General features: G+C 41.5%; 1 protein-coding gene across 1 annotated transcript in view; it reads left to right on the plus strand.

Annotated features, from left to right (window-relative positions):
* Nucleotides 1–21,767, plus strand: part of LOC137504243 (protocadherin Fat 4-like) — a 162,106-nt gene that overhangs the window by 88,647 nt on the left and 51,692 nt on the right. Inside the window, exons 18-27 of the mRNA XM_068232389.1 lie at nt 634–771; nt 919–1,135; nt 3,632–3,793; nt 5,093–5,244; nt 5,334–5,499; nt 7,464–7,672; nt 10,294–10,476; nt 14,923–15,142; nt 16,878–17,011; nt 19,275–19,418. Coding sequence (XP_068088490.1) covers nt 634–771; nt 919–1,135; nt 3,632–3,793; nt 5,093–5,244; nt 5,334–5,499; nt 7,464–7,672; nt 10,294–10,476; nt 14,923–15,142; nt 16,878–17,011; nt 19,275–19,418 — 1,725 coding nt within the window. The remainder of the gene's footprint in view (nt 1–633; nt 772–918; nt 1,136–3,631; nt 3,794–5,092; nt 5,245–5,333; nt 5,500–7,463; nt 7,673–10,293; nt 10,477–14,922; nt 15,143–16,877; nt 17,012–19,274; nt 19,419–21,767) is intronic.

The following is a 21,767-nucleotide window of genomic DNA, read 5'->3' on the forward strand; positions in this document are numbered from 1 at the left end:
TCAGTCATACCGAAACCCCCCTCCCTCATGATCTATTCGAGAACAATTGATATGGCACACCAAAACCAATCAAGGACAACCACAGTGTCAGAGGTGCAAGAAGGGGATGGGAAACAGCTTGCTAATGATCACTACTATTTAAAGCATCTATACAAGGGATTTTTATCAGCATAGGACCAATAAAGGCTAACACTGTAGTTGAAGGAGAGCCCCTCGGGGTCCCTCTGGCCCAGGGGCCCCCGATGCGGTCGCAACCTCTGCACCCACCATTGCTATGCCACTGCCATGTGAAGGTGTGCACACTCACAATTACTGTCGCCCAGAGGGGTCAGGATTAGATCCCTCGGGTGACACTTTAGAGCAGAGACACGTCACTAGCCCGCAGACCTGCCACAGAGTCGGGCGGAAGGCCAATGGCGCAACACACAATGGAGCAGTACAGGGTGGCCGCGGTGATTAGAAGAACATTAAGCTCCCAGCTGGAAGCTCTAAAGGTGCTTTTTTGCTAATAAATGAACCTATTTCTTGAGAGAAATACTGTTAGCATTTATTATGATGTGAAAGCAATTTATACTCTCAGACTTCGAATTTAGGTGTCGGTCCAGTTTAACAATGAATCCTCTTCTTCTTCAGGCCCGGGATTTGGGAAGTCCACCACTGTCGTCCTCAATAATCATCCACGTATCAGTCATGGATGCTGATGATAACCCTCCGGTATTTGGGAACCTTCTGTATGAGGTCACCGTCAAGGAGAATGAGCCTCCACATGTGGTATTTAAGTAAACACTAACAGAATGTATTGAAGGAAAATTAATGTAATTTCCATCAGTAGATGTGTAATTTCTATTTCAAGTGTAACTCACACCTACTTACTGTGTTAGATGCCAGATTAACCTTAAACCTGCCTGTTTTATTTAGATACTGAGTGTTTCTGCAGCAGACATGGACACAGCAGCCAATGCTCTCATCTTATACTCCATCACCGACGTGTCTCACTTGTTTCACATTGGAGAAATCTCTGGTCATATCACCAACCTGCAGCCATTAGACTTTGAGAGCAGCGCAGAACATGTGATGAATGTGACGGCCTACAACCCAAGAAACCCTCAATTCCAGAGCACCGCTACAGTCACTGGTATCAGTGTTATTATTATTTTATAAATCACCAACACCTTTTACCTTCTTCTGCAGCACAACTTCAAGAAATGCCACCAAGGGACTTATTTTTTAATTGGAAATAGATAGTTGCTCTACATTTTCTATGCATTGCGCAAAAGGTGGATCAGCGCAACACCAGGCCGCCTCCGAATGGCCTCCATCAGAGATGCGCTGAGCCCCCCAGGAGGCGGCCTGGTGTTGCGCTGATCCACCTTTTGCGCAATTTTCAATTTTTGATTTTATTTGATTAGCCGCACCCAGGCTATGCACATACATAGGTTAGGATTTAGTTAGTGTTAGGCCCCTCCCATGGAGGATTGACTTCTTCGCAGTGGGAGGGACGAGTACTTAATAGGTTGCATGCAAGCTGTTAATGGAAACCAACATCCTCCTCTAGTGGTAGACAGGTCATGTGTATGCTCGGTGTGTATTCGACCCCACAAGTGGGGCTTGCACTCTTTTGCAGGTAGGCACTAGTCTGTTTTTAAGTAGCGCTGCTCATTTCCTTGCTATGTACTAATTTTCTATGCATTGCAAGAGGAGGCTTTGGCTAAAAGGCCACAGCCTTTTCATGTTACAAAGTGCAGTGGTATTCTAGATCCAGTTCACATTACATGGTCTCCCTGATTGAGGTAACATGGCCTCCCTGATTGAGGTAACATGGCCTCCCTGATTGAGGACACATGGCCTCCCTGATTCAGGTCACATGGCCTCCCTGATTCAGGTCACATGGCCTCCCTGATTCAGGTCACATGGCCTCCTTGATTCAGGTTACATGGCCTCCTTGATTCAGGTTACATGGCCTCCCTGATTCTGGTCACATGGCCCCCTTGATTCAGGTGGTATGCTATTCCGTATTCAGGTTACGTGACCTCCCCGATTCTGGCCACATGATGTCCCTGATTCAGGTTACATGACCTCCCTGATTCAGGTAACATGGCCTCCCTGATTCAGGTAACATGGCCTCCCTGATTCAGGTTACATGGCCTCCCTGATTCAGGTAACATGGCCTCCCTGATTCTGGCCACAAGGTGTCCCTGATTCAGGTTGCATGGCCTCCCTGACTCAGGTTACATGGCCTCCCTGACTCAGGTTACATGGCCTCCCTGACTCAGGTTACATGGCCTCCCTGACTCAGGTTACATGGCCTCCCTGATTCAGGTCACATGGCCTCCCTGATTCAGGTCACATGGCCTCCCTGATTCAGGTCACATGGCCTCCCTGATTCAGGTCACATGGCCTCCCTGATTCAGGTCACATGGCCTCCCTGATTCAGGTCACATGGCCTCCCTGATTCAGGTCACATGGCCTCCCTGATTCAGGTCACATGGCCTCCCTGATTCAGGTCACATGGCCTCCCTGATTCAGGTCACATGGCCTCCTTGATTCAGGTCACATGGCCTCCCTGATTCAGGTCACATGGCCTCCCTGATTGTGGTTACATCATGGCCTCCCTGAATCAGGTCCCATGGACTTCCTGATTCAGGTCCCATGGTCTCTCTGATTTTGGTCACATGGTGTCCCTGGTTTTGGTCACATGGTGTCCCTGATTTTGGTCACATGGTGTCCCTGATTTTGGTCACATTGTGTCCCTGATTTTGGTCACATTGTGTCCCTGATTCTGGTCACATGGTGTCCCTGATTCTGGTCACATGGCCTCCATGATTCAGGTTACATCATGGTATTGAAAACATGGCAAAATGTCCCACCCTCGCATGTAAGGACAGCCTCCTGAGTGGGCCTAGCTTTGTTTTTGTGTTGAATGCAATTGCCTAGGCAAGCCACATTAAAATGAATAGACTTCATTGCATAATAGGTGGCCAAGCTGTTTTGGCAAAAAAAGATCCAATCTAGCACCAGTGACACTACTCATCAAACTCAAATAAAAAGACAAAAGCAAAATTACATTTTGCAGTTGAACACAACTTTATAAATAGGCTTTTAGTTTTAACCGCCCCTCAGCAATGCACAAAATCTAGTGTACTTAACACAGTCTGTGGCTGTTTTGGAGTTCAGTAGCCGACCAGCATGACTTTCTGAATGAAAACAAATGCATGTATACAGGAGAAGAAATACAGACTCCTTGTAGACAATGCCATGGCTGGAATTTAAATACTAAGCTGTAACGTTATATTATTTGATACTATACTGAATATGCTGTGTTGCTTATCTGTAGTTGTGACATAGAACCTGATGCAAAGCTATTCTATCCACATCACACGTATCAAATACAGAAAAATAAAATATAGAGTACATAGCATGTTCTTAATAATATGCAAATAAGTTACCTCTGATTGTATTTTCTGTAAGTAGATCTATGGAAGATGATGTCACACCTCAGTGGTTGTCATGTTGTTCTTCCAATTCTCTGCCTTCTTGGATAGACTCAATTGACTTCCTGTTGTGTTGTGTGTCTCAGCTGCTGGTTAATGATATCCGTAAACACATTCTTTGTGTTCTGTTGTCCCCTCAGTACATGTTGAAGATGTGAAGGAACAGGGGCCTACAGTGGAGCATGGTGTATACCATACAGTTATATGGGATGGTGCATTCACCATAGGAAGTGTCCTAGTGGATATTAATGCAACTCAAGGAAACAAAGCTGTGGATGAAGGGATACAGTATTCTATAACAGGTACATATGAAAGTATACTGTTCTGTATCAGGTGTATGGGGCAAAAAGCAAGGATAATAAAAAATTGTACCCTGCAGAAAGAAAAAAAAGGCGCCTTATTTGTGGCTATAAGCACTATTAGGCACTGCTATTTGGCCTGATGAAGTGGGTATACCCACGAAACGCGTTGCCATTGCAATACAATTCTATTAATACATGAATTTGTCTTCATTGAGGTAAGCCACATCACTTTTTTTCATAGGTAGAAGGCCAAGATGCTTTGAAACCCCCATGAAAACCTACCCATAGGTGCAGGATCAGGTTAGCCAGACCATATGTAGCAGCAGGAGAAGGAGGATCCGCATGTACAGTGGGATGGTTAAAAGCTGGTACAATGTATTGGAAAAACCACATACAATGACACAAAAAAGCCACAGGAACAACTGATGCGTATCGGGCTCAGGATTCACCCTTAGTCATAATTTGACTAACGGCGAATCCTGAGCCTGATACGCGTCAATTGTTCCTGTGGCTTTTTTGTGTCATTGTATGTGGTTTTTCCAATAAATTGTACCAGCTTTTAACCATCCCACTGTGCATGCGGATCCTCCTTCTCCTGCACACTTTTTTTTTCATTTTATTTGTTTTTAACGCATGTTATCTTCTCTGGGCACCTCTTTCCCATTTAACCAGGTGTATGAGGTGCACAGTGGCATAGTGGTTAGCGCTCTCGCCTTACAGCGCTGGGTCCTCAGTTCAAATCCCAGCTAGGTCAACATCTGGAAGGAGTTTTTATGTTCTCCGTGTGCCCTGCAGCAAAACCTTAAAGCTGCAGTGGCCCTTTTTAAGAAATAAAGGCCTGGTCTTTAGGGGGTTTAACACTGCGGTCCTCAAGTGGTCAAGGCACGCCGTGCGAACTGTGCAAGTCTCCATAGACTTGCATGGCCCTTGTGGCGGGGAAGGGTATCGCGGTATAATGCAGGGCGCAAGTATGAAAGCGTCCTGAAGGAACACAAAGCTGAACTAGGATTTAAATCATAATATATACTACAGCATACATGTTGGAAACATTTTGTTAACTTCAAGATTAATGAAGTTTATGTGAACCACTTATTCAATGGAATTTTGTATTAAATATTTGCATTTATTGCATTCATCTATAAAAAGTATGACTTACAGAAATGCTTTATGCTTGTATTGATTCATTAATATAAAATGTTATCAGCATTTGTTCAGCTGGTGACATGGATAATACATACACCTGCTACTACACCAGAACGAGTATCTCTGGTGAGTGACTGATGGGTGATTTTGTCGCAGGTGGCAACAATGAAGGTCTGTTTGCGATATCCAATGGCACTGGTCGCATCTTTGTCATAAAAGATCTTCCTATCCACCACAGCCCTTTACACTATGTCCTCACAGTCAGTTGCCGTGACAGCGAGATGCCGCAGTTGTCTACGTCCGTCAAGGTACTGTCACCCTTTGCTTCTCTACATTTGGGTTGTTACTGAATATTTAGCTGGTGGTTATAAATTATTTCATGGATTCTAATTCATAGGTGTTTGTGGCATTATCGCCCAGCAATTTTGGCTACCCAGTTTTCTCATCCGATTTCTACTGTCCAGAACCACTGAATGACTGGACAGCACCAAATACTGTCGTGACACAAATCAAAGCCTTCTATTTACCTGGTAAACTGGTATACAGCATTGCTGATGACAAAGGTAAAGAAACCATTCCAGTGAAAATATGATGCTCTGGGTATGATTTAGCATTTAGTAGATTTTCAGTTAAATTTTGAATGTGAAGAATGTGAATTTCTATAATAAAATTTTATATCTACACCATACAATTTTTTGTCTGATTCATTGATTCGATTCGATTCAATCCGACATGTCCGATCAGGATTCGATTCGATTCAATCTGCCATTGTTTTGCAATGGCAAATTGAATAGAATCCAATCGAATCCCGATCGGACATGTCGGATCGAATCAGACAAAAAATTGTTGGTGTAGATGGGGCTTTAGAGTATGGTGTGGGCTACTATCTTCCTGATCATTTAAAGGACTTTCTTTGCCACACAATAAATGAAGTTTACTTACCTGGAGCTTCTTCCAGCACCTATAAGTCATTTGTGTCCCTCGCCGCAGCTTTGGTCTTCTCCATCATCCCACTATTAGCCTCTAAGGATCGCCAACCCCCGATGGGTCTGCTTCTTATGCGCGTGCAAAAGCGTCCACATCATCCGGAGTGTACTGTGCCTGATGTGGGCATGTTCTCACGTGGGGCGGGCGCACACCTGTGCATGTGCAGAAGACGCTGACCCCGAACCTTAGAGGGACCCCAGAGAGGACCGGAGCTGTGATGAAAGACACAAATGACGTAAGTAAAACTAGATTTATTTTGTGGCCTTGGAAGTCCTTTCAAACGGACCTGAACTCAGAACTGCTTCTCTGCTCTAAAAGATATAAAAGATACGCAAAAGCATAATAACCTTTTACGTTCTTTGTTACAGCTGATACAAATCCCGTAATAAATCTGCAGTTCGTTTACTTCCTGCTTTCATGGAAGCAGACATATTAACATCCTGTGCTTTCATATGAGCGTATCTGCCATGGCAGTCAGCTGACACCGCTAAGGGATCAAATTACAACTTGTGATTAGACACAGATGAGGGGGAATTAAACATACTAAACTCTTTTTAATACACACAGGGTGCATTTCTCTATGTTTTTCTTCTGTCCTGTGCAAGAGCACAGGTCCACTTTCGGGATAATTCAGTGGGGAGAAATGTTATTCTATCTTTTAGTACTGCTAACTATTGTTGCTAATGATGATCATAATGTGCTTCTTTCGCTTACACCAAAATTTTTACAATTAGCATGACACTTAAAGGGGCACTATAGCGAAAAATGTTAAAATTTAAAATATGTGCAAACATATACAAATAAGAAGTATGTTTTTTCCAGAGTAAAGTTCAGTAAAATGAGCCATACTAGTCCATCTCTTCACGGGGGATTCTCAGGGATTTATTTATTTTCAAAAGCACTTAGTGAATGGCAGTTGCTATGTCCAACTACCAAAAAACTGTGTAGCGAGCAGGGAAGCCGGCCAGCATCATTGTTTAAATCCTTTTTAGGGAATATCCTTATAAAGAATAAAAGCCTTGCTGAGAATCCCCTATCAGGAGATGGATTAGTTCAAAACCTGTCACTTCTGTCAGATTTTTACTACCTACTGTAAGTGACAGCATTATAGAAGAAAAAGTAATTTGTGGCTCATTTTACTCTGGAATAAACATACTTCTTATTTGTCTGTTAGCACATATTTTACATTTTACAATTTTTCGCCAAAGTGCCCCTTTAATTATGTTTTCGAAACTGAATTAATTTTTGTAATCTATTTGTACATTTTGCATGTTACCCAAAATTACTTAAAAATATACATTGGAGTCAATACTGCAGATGTTAGTGCTTAATAGTAATGCCCCCATACATGCTGTTGTTATCAAAGAGACCTTGTAGTTTTTGAGAAAATAGTTTTAAAAGGTTAAAAGAAAAAATGTTTTTTGAACTCCTTAAAATTACATTTTGCTGCAGTTGGATGACAGATCTGGATGATGGATAGATCTTGATTTCTGTAGCACAATCTTGTGTAATGGTTTTTTTTTCTTTGTAATATTTCTAGATTATTTTACCATCGATCCAATCACAGGAATAATAAAAACTAGGAAATCCCTAGTAATGAGAGATTTCCCAAGAAACATAACAGTGAAGGCAAGAGATTCACAAAGGCGTTGGATACACAGTGAAGCCATTGTCCTTGTCACCGTTATCCATGGAAACCAGTATGCGCCTGTTTTTCCAAAACCTTTCATGAAAGTGACAGTGGAAGAGGTAAAACAAATTCCCCCATTTTTTTACGTGTTTCAGTGAACTTAAAGGACCACTATCGCGAAAATCTTAAATGTAAAATACTGGTATCTTGTTCAACATCGCCTGGCCAAATTTAACAATGATATCTCCCGAATTGCTTCAGGGGATGTGTAATGCCTTAGGTACCCATAATCACATTTGGTGGAAATGTACTAAAGTACGTCGCTTATGGCTAAGACTGTGCACCTGGGCCTCTTCCTTAAGGTGGCCACACACCATACAATTTTTTTAAATATCTGTTCAATTTAAGAATTGCAATCAATTTTTCTGACTGATTGTAACATTTCAAAAATATGACCAATATACCACACACGTATGTTCAATTTTTCCTCAATTATGATAAAAATGATTGGAAACTCAGAGAAAATTGCTAGGGTGTGTATATTAATAAATTAACAATCCAACACACACCATACAATCTTTAGTAGCAATTGAAGAGAAATATCTGTCATTCCGGATCGATTTAAATAGAAAAAATGGGAAATCCGATCGGATTTTTCAGTCGAATGAAAAAAAGCTTTTGATTTTTTTTTGAGAAATATGATCGTTTTTTATCGAATTACTGTAAAATCGGATTATTTTATTGTATCGTGTGTGGCCACCTTTTGTCAATAAACAAGTTTCTAAAGATCCTAGGTCTTCCCTATTCTCAACTAAATCTCAGAATAAACTCATCAGTCATATATTTACTGCTACCAAGCTCACTATTGCCGCTGCTTGGAATTCGAAAGCTCTATCTTTTAACTTAGTCAGAAATAGGCTGAGTTGTATTCTCTTTTTTGAGAGACTACGTGCTAGGCTAGAAGATAACATAACTAAGTTTAATAAGGTCACTGCACATCACTGCACATTGATTGCTGTGTTTGTTGTCCCCGTTTTATTGCCTGAAGAAGTGGGTCTGTTCCCACGAAACGCGTTGCAGATTTTGGGGTACTATTGAATAAATTTATTAGTTTGATTTGATGACAGACCTTGGTGTCTAATTATTGAGGGGAAGTCCACCACTTTCCCTCTCGGCAATTTTTAACAATTTTATATTAATTTTATTCTGCTGGCGCCTCTGATCACCTACCAGTATACTTGAGTCCACCCCAGGTGGAGGGGTGACCCTACCCCATTTTTTCTGATCTACAGAGAGCGACTTCTTAATCCTGAGTGGGGACAGGTCTAATCTCCTCACCTGCCTATACAGTGGTTGCCTGAGCGGTAACCCGTGTTTGTGAGTATAACCATCTCACTTATTCATTTCCCTTCGTATCTCTGACATACTACACCATATTGGGCTCTCGATTTCTCTCTTTTCTACTTAATAAGGTCTTGTCACCTTTTGTGGAATACCTTCTTGGTTCGGAATGTTGCTCTTGGGTAAGAAATCTTTGAACTCTCAACAATTTCTTGGCTTCCTTCATATTATTTAGTCATGGTGCTGTGGGCTTTCCTTGTCCCATATCCTTTTCTCTCTCTTGTACTCCTTTCTTACCTCTTACCTCCTTTATTTCTTCTTTCTCTTAGTTTCTCTCTTTACCATACTTGCTCCAGACTCATTCCCAAATAATGACAACCCCAACCCTTTAATTATATAAGTCGCATTTTATATGCATCCTTCTCCTGTCCTCACTGGAAGACAGGACACATTAGCTGATACATACTGTAAACCGGAATACGCTCTCGCCCAACCAAAGCTGGTTTAGTAAATGGGTGAGAGATGTTCCAAGTTATCATAACCACAATGGCTTTGTCCCCCTTGGTGATGCAACTGTCATACTGCATTATTTTTTGGGTTAATTTTCCCACCACATTGTTTGGGATAAACAATTACGTGCTATTAATAATTTACACAACTGTTACTTTTATGTTTTTCTTGATTATCGTCTATTCTTGTTTAGATGATAACTCTTGTAGACTGAAATTTATACTCTATTTACCGTATGTATTTCTTGCATAATTTACCTTTTACAAAACTGAATAAAAAATGATTGAAACGAAAATGTAAAATACATCCAAATAAGAAGTAAGTTTCTTCCAGAGTAAATTTAGCCATAAACTACTTTTCTCCTATGTTCTCCTATGTTGTTGTCGCTTACAGTAAATAGTAGAATTTTGACAAAACCGACAGGTTTTGGACCAGCTCATCTCCGAATGGGGGGGGTTGTCTTTATTTGCAAAAGCACTTAGTGAATGTCAGTTGCTCCATCCAATTGCCCAAAAAAGTGTGCAACGAGCCGGGAGGCTGGCTAGTATATTTGCACAAATCCTTTTCAGGGAGTGTCTTTATAAAGAATAAAGGCCATGCTGAGAATCCCCCAATGAGGAGATGAGCTGTTCCAAAACCTGTTGGTTCTGTCAGATTTCTACTATCTACTGTAAGTGACAGCAACATAGAGAAAAGGGGGTTATGGCTCATTTTACTCTGGAAGAAACTTTTTATTTGTATGTGTATACATGTGTTTTACATTTTACACTTTTTCATGATAGTGGTCTTTGAACTTATGTTACACAGTTAAGATGGATCTTGTGTTATTCTATATGTATTTGCACTGATTTTAATAATAAATGAATGATGTCATCTGTTTACATTGCAGGTTCAGACCTTTCCCCTGTTTATTGCGCAGGCAGAGGCCACAGATGGCGATACAGGCAGAAATGGCGTCATTCAGTACAGTATTCTGAATGAAGGCTTGCAACATTTCAGTATAAATGCCACAAATGGAAAAATCTTTGCGTCATCTAGATTCTATTTTCATAATGGTCCGAAGGAATTCCAGGTCAGATATGTATTCAATGATGTGTGTTCTTGTGTAAATTAATCTGTAACCCCCAAAAAACAATGGTTGAGAATCTTAAAGGATACAAGAGGTGAAATGATGAGATTGACGTGTGTGTATGTATGTACAGTGCCAAGGACACAAATAACTATGCTGTGTTCGTTTTTTTCTTTCTGTGACTGAAAGAGTTAAAAATCAGTTATTCACAACAAGTGGAAAGTGTGTGCATCAACCCAAGTAGAACCTGATATATATGGCTTTGCAAACTTGGCCTAATTGGCTTAATCAAGAGACATTGCTCATGCAGCCAGTATGTAAGTCAGGAGTTGACTGGTCAGAGCACACATTCCCTTTTTCTTGTGCAGCTTAAAAATCAGGTATGCAAGTGAAAGTTTCTGTCTGGGTCGGACTTTACTGTAAGCCTCACTGATTAGGGATTACAGCCATAAAACACTTTCCTGGCAAACAATGGCATCCGAGTGCAGGAAAGAGATAAAAAGGGTCAAAAGTTCATAGATTTTAGTTCTGGCATACTTCAATGCATGTGTCTTTGAGCAGAGAATTAAAAACTTAGAAATACATTTAAAGATAGAAGAAAACTGTGTCATATGTAAAAAAAAAAATAATAATAAAAAAAAATAAAATTCGGAGAGGCAGGATAGATACAATTGTTTATCTCATCAGTTTATTTTCACCTTGATTTTCCTTTAAGTACAGTATTGCCTTCTTTAAACAGAAGCAATTTACAGGATTCAATCTAACGTGTAAAAAGCAACAATCATAATGCATCACTTCAGCACTGTGGGCAGAACAGTCAAATCATTCCCCAACATTCTCAACCATCTGTATCATCTTTCTGTGTCATGGCAGTGTTTATGTAGCCTCTTGTATCACAGAAATGGTCAATTGGCCTATGTTTTGCAGTAATTACACAACTTCCTGTGCCATGGCAGTGGTCACCATGAGCTTCCTGTATCATTACAGTGGAAACTTAGTCTTCTGTAGCATGGCAGTGGTCACTCTGAGCTTTCTGTATCATTACAGTGGACACTCAGCCTTTTGTATCATGGCAGTGGTCACCCTGAGCTTCCTGTATCATTACTGTGGACACTTAGCCTTCTGTTATAACGTAATGAAGAACAGAGGTGCCAACAGGATAAAATCAATTCTTAAAACTCTTAAAATTGCTTAAGAGGCAGTGGTGGACTTCCCCCCCCCCCCCGCAAGCATACACAAAAACTGTGTATTCAAAACAATCAAAATGTATTGGTACACTCCAGGGGATTTTGCAACGCGTTTAGCAGGTATATTCCCACCTCCAAATAAACAAAAGAGCACAAACCAGTATATGCTGCTCAAACTGCACTTTATTGAAAAAAAAATAGTATTAAGAAACACACACACATAGTGTATAGGTAATGTCAGGTGGTACACTGACATCTAGCACTATTGTAAGTACAATACACAGTGCTGCAATTGTTCAACACAGTAGAAAAGGCCCATGAAGAATAGTATATAATCCCCAATAAGTATATCTGCCAATATTGCCAAGTCGCTGATACCCTTTAACAATGCCCATATCTAATGTCCATGAAGTGTTACTCATCTATGGAAGAAAAGATGGGCGTGACCAAATGGGTCCAATACAAAACTGCCTACTAACACCAAGACTATATTAGTAAACTTTGGTGACGCCTATGCTGTATCGCTGTGAGGAGACCAGGAGATATAAGTATAAGGTCAATAACCACTCACAGGGAGCAGAGGTAGGTGTGATCAATGTGGTCAATTGACCACGTTGGTGAATTGCAAGACTGCCTACTAGTACCAAAACTATGTTGTAGAACTTTGGTGACGCCTATGCTGAATCACTGTGAGGAGACCAGGAGATAAGGATATAAGGTCAATAACCACTCACAGAGGGCAAAAGTAGACATGACCAATGTGGTCAATATTGGGGATATCAGCAAACAAATATCTTAAGGCACTATATGGGCGCAAGTACCCTTGACATATATAAGCAATGCGCACCTAAATAGGGATATTGAGGACACCATATCCAATTGCTGCGAGGAACCCGGAGAGTAATATGGTAGGGTTATAACCACTCACAGAGGATAGACAGGTGTGACATATATGATCATGTATATAACTATTCATAGAATACATAGGAGCCACTTAAAAGTATTCAAAACCACATGCATATATCAAAAATAGGAGCTTAAGGATCCCATAGGAACACAACTAAGGAGTAAAGCTGCAAAATTTGCACAACCAAAGAATCCAAAGGATTGAATATTGCCACAGAATCGTTAAATAAACAACGCTGCCTCCATGGCAAAGCGTGGCAACATGTGATTCAAAGTTCTTAGTCCTATATATTCTTTTGAAAAGTGCAAAATGCAATGTTCAGCCACTCTTTTCCAATGCATATATTGAACACAGTGGCATAATTCAATCACCAAGGCCAAGGTATGAAAAGGCCATCCAGACTAGAATAATCCCATCTAAGTATTAGGCATTCAGGGAAAGTCAGAGCTAAGCAGTAATGCAGACAGGTACTTCCACAGAAGTTAGAAGATCCATTAGCTACGCAGGCTGTGGCACAGTTATTTTAACAATTGATGCAGTCAGCAGTTAATATCCAGTCAATGTTCTAGTGAGTAGACCATATAGGCTTTCAAATAACTGGAGAAGTCTGATCACTTCAAACTGCAAAGACTCTAGCGCAATATGGTGATACTTGCCACGAAAGGCTGCTGATGCATAGTCACTGCGTAGCAGGTAATGTGCCATGCATACTTGTAAAATAGCATGAGGTGACTGAAACCACTTATCTGTTCCGGTGGCTTTGCTGTGGCTCGCAGGCTGTGCAAGGTTACCACGAAAGGCAGTCAGCAGCGGCTCTAAGATAGCGGTAGATGAAGAAAGTCCGCATGTAGTAATGGCGGCGGCTCCTAACAGTCAAACCTCCGCTCCCAAAACAATAGTGCGTATCATGACCTCTATGCGTTTCGCCCCGCCCACCGGAGCTTCATCAGGACGTGCTACATCATCACGCAAGCCGTCCCAGTCTCCCTGTATTTATACCACTCGGTCTAATTGGCTATAATCCAAAAAAGACTCCATCTAGTGGCAGGGACTGAGGGAGACGATAAGCGCCTCGTGACCTTGAGACTGTATTGTGCGTACTCCTATTTTTTATTGCTTGAGGAGGCGGGAATATACCTGCGAAACGCATTGCAAAAACCCCTGGCGTGTACCAATAAAATTGATTGTTTTGAATACACAATTTTTGAGTCTGCTTGCGGGGGGTAAGTCCACCACTGCCTCCTAAGCAATTTTAAAAGTTTTAAGAATTGATTTTATCTTGTTAGCGCCTCTGTTCTTCATTACGTTATAATTGATATCCACTCCTGGTGGAGGGGGATACCCCTTTCTTTCTCCTGTCTACAGAGAGCGACTTCTTAATCCTGAGTGAGAACAGGCTATTCTCCTCACTTGCATGTACAGTAGTTACTTGGAGGTAACCCTGGATTGTGAGTATATATTATACTCATTTCATTTACCCAATTGTCAATACTTACTACACTATATTGGGCTCTCGGTTCTCTTTTCACTTAGCCTTCTGTAGCAAGGCAGTGGTCACTCTTAGCATTCTGTATAATTACAGTGGACACTCAGCCTTCTGTATCATGGCAGTGGTCACCCTGAGCTTCCTGTATCATTACAGTGGACACTTAGCCTCCTGCATCAAGGCAGTGGTTGCTCTTCCTCCTGCATTATAGCAATAATCATCTATCTTCCTGTATCATAGTAGTGATTGTGTTGAAGGTATCAGTGGAATAAAAAATGGGCTGTGTGTCATACAGCTTGAGTGTAGATTTCCAGAAATAGACTCCCCTGTAGTCCAATAATTAGTGGTATCCCACAAAATGCTACTCTGTACATAAGGAAGGGACTGCCTCTCTCTACCAGTAGTGTAGCAAATTGCTGACTTTTAGGTTACAGACATATAGGGCTTGATTCACAAAGCCGTGGTAACTGTTAGCACGCTGGTGAAAAGCCCATTTGTGATAAAATAAACTCACGCGCAAAGTTTTGCATGCAAAATTTACACGTGCAACGCCATTAAACCCTATGCGACATTTCGCGAGCACGTAACTTTGCACGCGAGTTTTTCCCTCAAAGCGGTGCTAACCTACTTAGTGCAATGCTTATCACGCCCAAACGTCTTTAGGCATGCTATCTAGGTTAGCACCGCTTTGTGAATCAAGCCCATAGTGTGATTTGTTTTTCTATACCTGCTGGTTTGCACTTATGAAAATAAACCTATTCACTAATTACAATGCATTCTGCTTATTCCATGTAGTGAGCAAGCTGTACATTGATAACTGTACACCATATTTTGTCAGACATAAACTATGAACTGCTTTACATCCATAGGTTTTCATTCTTGCTGAAGATCAAGGCTTCCCAAAAAGAAAACAAGGCTACTGTACGATTGACATCCAAGTGTTAAATACTAATGACAGCAAACCAGCGTTTTTGCCTACAGATGACATGTTAATTGAAGAAAATGCGCCAGTTGGGACTGTTGTTGGGAAAGTAACCGCTACTGAACAGGATGCTGAAAATGATGCACTGATAGTCTACAGTTTAAATGGTAACTTGTTTGAAAGAGGAACTGTAGTGAAAATAATGTTATGAATAATATTGCTTTTTACATAATTCATTTATAAATGACAGTGATTGTAAAATCTTTCCTTACCCCAATTTACATTTTTTACATTTATCACAAGTGGGGACGTCTTCAGTCCTGTCAGGTGCAGCTCTGCAGAATGTTTGTTTACTTAAAGCGGACCTAAACCAAATTTTTTTTAAATTCAAAATATTTAGTTGCACCACTCTGACACATACAAAGAAAAATAAACACTCCTTCAAGCCTATGAGCATTTCATTGCATGCTTTTCACCCTTCTCTTTTCATAACTAGGGTTATACAGGTGGCAGCCATTACTTCTGAGCTTAGTAGGAGGTTTTAGATCATGGGTGTGTTTGTCCTCAGCTACCCTCCCTCACAGGGGCGTCGTCTATGTGAAATCTCACACAAGCTGAGATCACCTCCCCTGTGACATCATCAGTAGCAGCCTGCGTTTTGTTTTTATCTCCTCCACCATTCAATATGAAAGGAAGGGACACACACACACACACACACACACACACACACACACACACACACACACACACACACACTCAAACATACACACACACACACACTCTCAAACATACACACACACACACACACTCTCAAACATACACACACACGCTCAAACATACACACACACGCTCAAACATACACACACGCGCTCAAACATACACACACACACGCACACACGCACACACACACACACACACACACACACACAGACACACACACACACACACTCAAACACACACACACACTCAAACATAAACATACACACACACGCTCAAACATACACACACGCGCTCAAACATACACGCACGCACGCACGCACACACACACACACACACACACACACACACACTCAAACATACACACACACACACACACACACACACACACACACACACACACACACTCTCAAACATACACACACACACACACTCTCAAACATACACACACACACACACTCTCAAACATACACACACACACACACACACAAACATACACACACACACACACACTCAAACATACACACACACACACACACACTCAAACACACACACACACACTCAAACATATGCACGCACGCACGCACGCACGCACGCACGCACACACACACACACACACACACACACACACACACACACACACACACACACTCTCAAACATACACACACACACACGCACACACACACTCTCAAACATACACACACACACACACACACACACACACACACTCAAACATACACACACACACACACTCAAACATACACATACACACACACTCAAACATACACACACTCAAACATACACACACACACACACACTCAAACATACATACACACACACACACACACACACACTCAAACATACATACACACACACACACACACACACTCAAACATACACACACACTCAAACACACACACACACACACACTCAAACATACACACATACACACACTCAAACATACACACACACACACACACACACACACACACACACTAATAAACTAATGTGCAGAAGAGCACCCCACTCCCCAAGATTCAATGAAGTGCACCCAACCATTATCCTTTGAGGACCTAGAACTGAAACTGCTTCTTTGAGCAGCTGACAGATATTTTATTATGAGATCTATTTAATAGCATTTACGGTAAACACTGTTCTGGAATGCATGTTTCATTTTTTTCTAGATGCCGATGATCAGTTTGAAATAGATGAAAAACTTGGAGATATATTAGTGAAAAGGCCTCTTGACTATGAAACAAAACAAACGTACATTCTAAACATTACAGCTTCTAGCAACAAGACCGCTCCCTTTTACCAGGTAAAGAGGATATATTGCTAAATAAGATATCATATGAGTATCTAGCTAAAATGTAACTGTTAGCGGACTTAGATACTCTAATCTACCAGTTGAGTACCTGCCGTGCACCCAATCGACCACGATGGCCCAACATCTTGCAGCATGTCCGATTGATAGATGCAACCAATTTCGGCCTGAAATTGGTTGCGTCGTTGATCAGCACCAGCACCGATTCGAAAATAATTATCGAATCGGATGGTCGTTCGGCCACCAAGTCGATAGATCTATAGCCAGCTCAAGGAAAGCTAATGCATGAGATAAACACATAGGGAGAGATTATTCATGAAATTACGGTACCAGATGAGGAGAGATAAATCATGACTTAAGTCATTTAAAGAGACTCTGTAACATCAAAAAGATCCCCTGGGGGGTACTCACCTCGGGTGGGGGAAGCCTCTGGATCCTAATGAGGCTTCCCACGCCGTCCTCTGTCCCACGGGGGTCTCGCTGCAGCCCTCCGAACAGCTGGCGACAGACCCGACTGTCAATTCAATATTTACCTTTGCAGGCTCCAGCGGGGGAGCTGTGGCTGCTTTCGGCTCGGAACTAGACGGAAATACCCGATCTCCGTCGGGTCCGCTCTACTGCGCAGGCGCCGACGACGATCGGGTATTTCCGCCTACTTCAGAGCCGACAGCCACCAGAGCGCCTGCGCAGGAGCCGGCAAGGTAAACATTTACGTCGCCGCTGTACGGAGGGCTGCAGCGAGACCCCCGAGGGACGGAGGACGGCGTGGGAAGCCTCATTAGGATCCTGAGGCTTCCCCCACCCGAGGTGAGTACCCCCCAGGGGAAATTTTGATGTTACAGTTCCTCTTTAAGGAGAGATACAATGGCCTCAATTCACTAAGCTTAAAGAGAAACTCCGACCAAGAATTGAACTTTATCCCAATCAGTAGCTGATACCCACTTTTACATGAAAAATATAATGATTTTCACAAACAGACCATCAGGGGGCGCTGTATGACTGATTTTGTGCTGAAACCCCTCCCACAAGAGGCTCTGGTACCGTACGGTACTCTGGGCAAACTGCCACAATGTAACAATGACACACACAGGAAATGGCTGTTTATAGCTGTCTGTTAAAGCCAGAACAGCTACATAATCTGCCCACAGTAACAATGTCACCATGTAATACATGTCAGAATGTGAATCTGGGAGAGGAAAGATTTTACAATGAGCAAACTCTGACTAAATCATGTATACATAATTATTGTAAAAATTAAGCACCTTTTTATATTAAATTATTTTCACTGGAGTTCCTCTTTAACTGCTGTCTTTAATAACTCTTCTGAGCTGTTTTACAGTTATCACCATGGTGATATAATTGTGATAACTGTAAAACAGCTCAGAAGAGTTATTAAAGACAGGAGTTAAGCTTAGTGAATTGAGGCCATTGTGAGTTAATAAGTAAGGTGAGATAATTAAAAATAAAACATTGTGAATCAGTCCCTTTCAGGGGCGTAACCATATACCCTGCAAGGGATGCAGTCACAGGGGGTCCCAGAAGCTGCAGGGGGCCCTGTTTATTTTCCCTGTCCTGAGAAACTGACAAGTAAGGGAACAGAGAGAAAAAGCTTTCTGCTCTCTGCGCAACTGTTCTAATGACTGCATTTGCTCAGCCACTGATAAGGAATCATAAAAAGTTTTGTAGACAAAGATTTGTAGACAGTCCCTATTTAGTGTGCAGCAGGGTCTTGTGTACAGCGCCCAGCCCCCGACCTCTCCACCCCTCCCCAAGTGCTGTGTACTGTAGTAATGATGGAGAAATCAATGTAATAAGCTTGAGGCTGGGAGCACACTCCTCTGTCTGTTTTCTGCACACCATGTGTGTCTGTATGTGTGAAAACATGCATGTTTTATCACAGAAGCTAATGTAATTGATAGAGAAAATGCCTACAGTACATTCAAATATACACTCGCCAATTGAATAACATTGGTTCTCAGTTTATCTGTGCAGAAAGCGGGGGGGGGGGCATGGGGAAGGGGGACCCATCCAAACTTTTGCGGGGGGGGGGGGGGGGGGAAGGGCATAGGGAAGGGGGCCCCATCCAAAGTTTTGCAGGGGGCCCCAAGGATTTATAGTTACGCCCTGGTCTCTTTGTATTATATGCACATAAAAAAAAGCTGCGCTTCTCTCATCAAAGGTGGAATTTCCCTTTAACTGATGTGTGGCGAAAAGCGATTGAACATAATTTGGTTATTATTGTCTTTCTATCTTCCAGACCAGCACTCAGCTCACAGTTCATATACTGGATGTTAATGATAATGCACCACAGTTTACCCAGAAGCAATATTTTGCTGATGTCAGCGTGAACAGTCCTGTAGGAACCCTTGTGACAGATGTGACTGCCTCAGATAGAGATCAGGTATAGAAGATGTAATATATGAAAATGTTCTTTCACACAGAGGTGCCTGGCTCTTCTACTGACCACATGCTATTGCTCCGTTGTTATTGCCTGATGAAGCGGGATCAAACTTGCGAAACGCGTTGCATAGTTGGAGTTCATGAATAAAATATATTGACTGTCTTTACTACAGTCGTGTGTGTACATGGAGGAGGTAAGTCCACCACTACCTCCTCTATTTACCAAGAATTTGGTTTTTTAAGCTCATTTAGCTTCCTTTTATCCTTTTGGCGCCTCTGTTCTGCATAACAGTTCATATACTGGATGTGAATGATAATGCACCACAGTTTACCCAGAAGCAATATTTTGCTGATGTCAGCGTGAACAGTCCTGTAGGAACCCTTGTGACTGATGTGACTGCCTCAGATAGAGATCAGGTATAGAAGATGTAATATATGAAAATGTTCTTTCACAACTAGCACTGCAAATAGACTCCCTTCCATTCTGTGTGAAACCACCAATATGTATTATTGCACTGTAATGGCCAGTTTACACTGCCCCTTAGGTGTTGCTCTATAATTTAACAGTACATATGCTGCAACCAAGATGCCATTAATTTGCTGAAATGGCACTGCCTCTGTTAAAACAAAATGAATGCAGCATTACATTGTGCGATCAGGACTGATCACTGTACAGACAGCAGAACAGATATTCTGTGGAAAATGGATTGAGGCTTGAGGGTTATAAGCAGAGGATGAGTGCAAGACACTTATGTGGCCCTTACAGGGGGTGATGGGGAAGGGCGAGTGCTAAAAAAAAAAAAAAAATGGAAGGTGCTACAGCTGTCAAATATAGCACACTGTGTTTCCTGTTTATCAGTGCTCTGTTATGTCTGAATGTTCCTCAGAGTTTTCCAAACATATAATCAGGAAGCGGGCACCTTCTGTATCAAAGGATGCTTTATTTGTGCTGTGCAAAATGGTCACATTCCATAACAGGACACATTGCTGAAAGCCATTCCCGGCAACTTGCTTGTGATTGAAGAGAACGTGAGAAAGTAGGTGAGGGCGAGGCACTAAGTGGGCACAACAACGGCAGTTTCACGCCCTTGCAGACAATTGGTCATGTAAAAGTCTGGGTTGCCATAATGCTTTCCAGTTTATTCCAATAATGAGATGCACATCCGATAATTCCAAGTTGATGCAGGATTATGCACATTTGGTGCGCAGATTCACAGAGAGGAAGCTACACAGGAGTGACACTTGGATTACTTACAGTGTGGCCATATTAGGATATACAGGGAAAGAGAGAGGCCCTGGGGGAAAATGCTGCTCTGTTCCCAGGGTCAGTCATCCCCTGTTTAGAAAATGGCTGTCTTCAACACAGAGAATCTAATATGTAGAAAGGACCATGAAAAAAGTTCATACAGGATTTTTTAGATGCAAAAAATATCAAATGCTTTATTGGCCTTTTTTCTAATTGCATTAAGTCTACGATTAAGTCTATGTCTGCGCTATAATTCTGTATTGGATGTATTCGCAAGGAACCTCTTACAGAGATTTTTAAACAAAGAATTTTTTCTCTACTTTGTGTCAATAAAGCATTTGATATTTTTTGCATCTAAAAAATCCTGTATGCACTTTTTTTACGGTCCTTTCTACATATTAGAGTCTACGATAGGGTCAAGTGGATGACCCATAAAGGGATCGAAGGGTTTTTCTTTTTTCCCTGTTATGTCAAAAAAGTGTTTTCCCAACTATATTGAAACTATTCAACACAGAGAAGACATGAGAGGATGCCATCTCCAATCAAGGTGACAAGACTTGTTTCCAGCAAGACTTCTACACTATTTACAGTGGGATGCAAAAGTTTGGGCAGCCTTGTTAATCTTCATGATTTTCCTGTATAAATCGTTGGTTGTTACGATAAAAAATGTCATTTAAATATATCATATAGGAGACACACACAGTGATATTTGAAAAGTGAAATGAAGTTTATTGGATTTACAAAATGTGCGCAATAATTGTTTAAATAAAATAAGGCAGGTGCATACATTTGGGCATTGTTTACATTTTATTGATTCCAAAACCTTTAGAACTAATCATTGGATCTCATATTGACTTGGTAAGCTCAGTGACTCCTGACCTACATACACAGGTGAATCCAATTATGAGAAAGAGTATTTAAGTAGGTCAATTGTAAGTTTCCCTCCTCTTTTAATTTTCTATGTAGAGTAGCAACATGGGGGTCTCAAAACAACTCTCAAATGACCTGAAGACAAAGCTTGTTCACCATCATGGTTTAGGGGAAGGACACAAAAAGCTGTCTCAAAGATTTCAACTGTATGTTTCCACAGGAATATATTGAGGA

This window comes from Hyperolius riggenbachi, chromosome 4 (genome assembly GCF_040937935.1).
Source record: "Hyperolius riggenbachi isolate aHypRig1 chromosome 4, aHypRig1.pri, whole genome shotgun sequence".
Taxonomy (NCBI): domain Eukaryota; kingdom Metazoa; phylum Chordata; class Amphibia; order Anura; family Hyperoliidae; genus Hyperolius; species Hyperolius riggenbachi.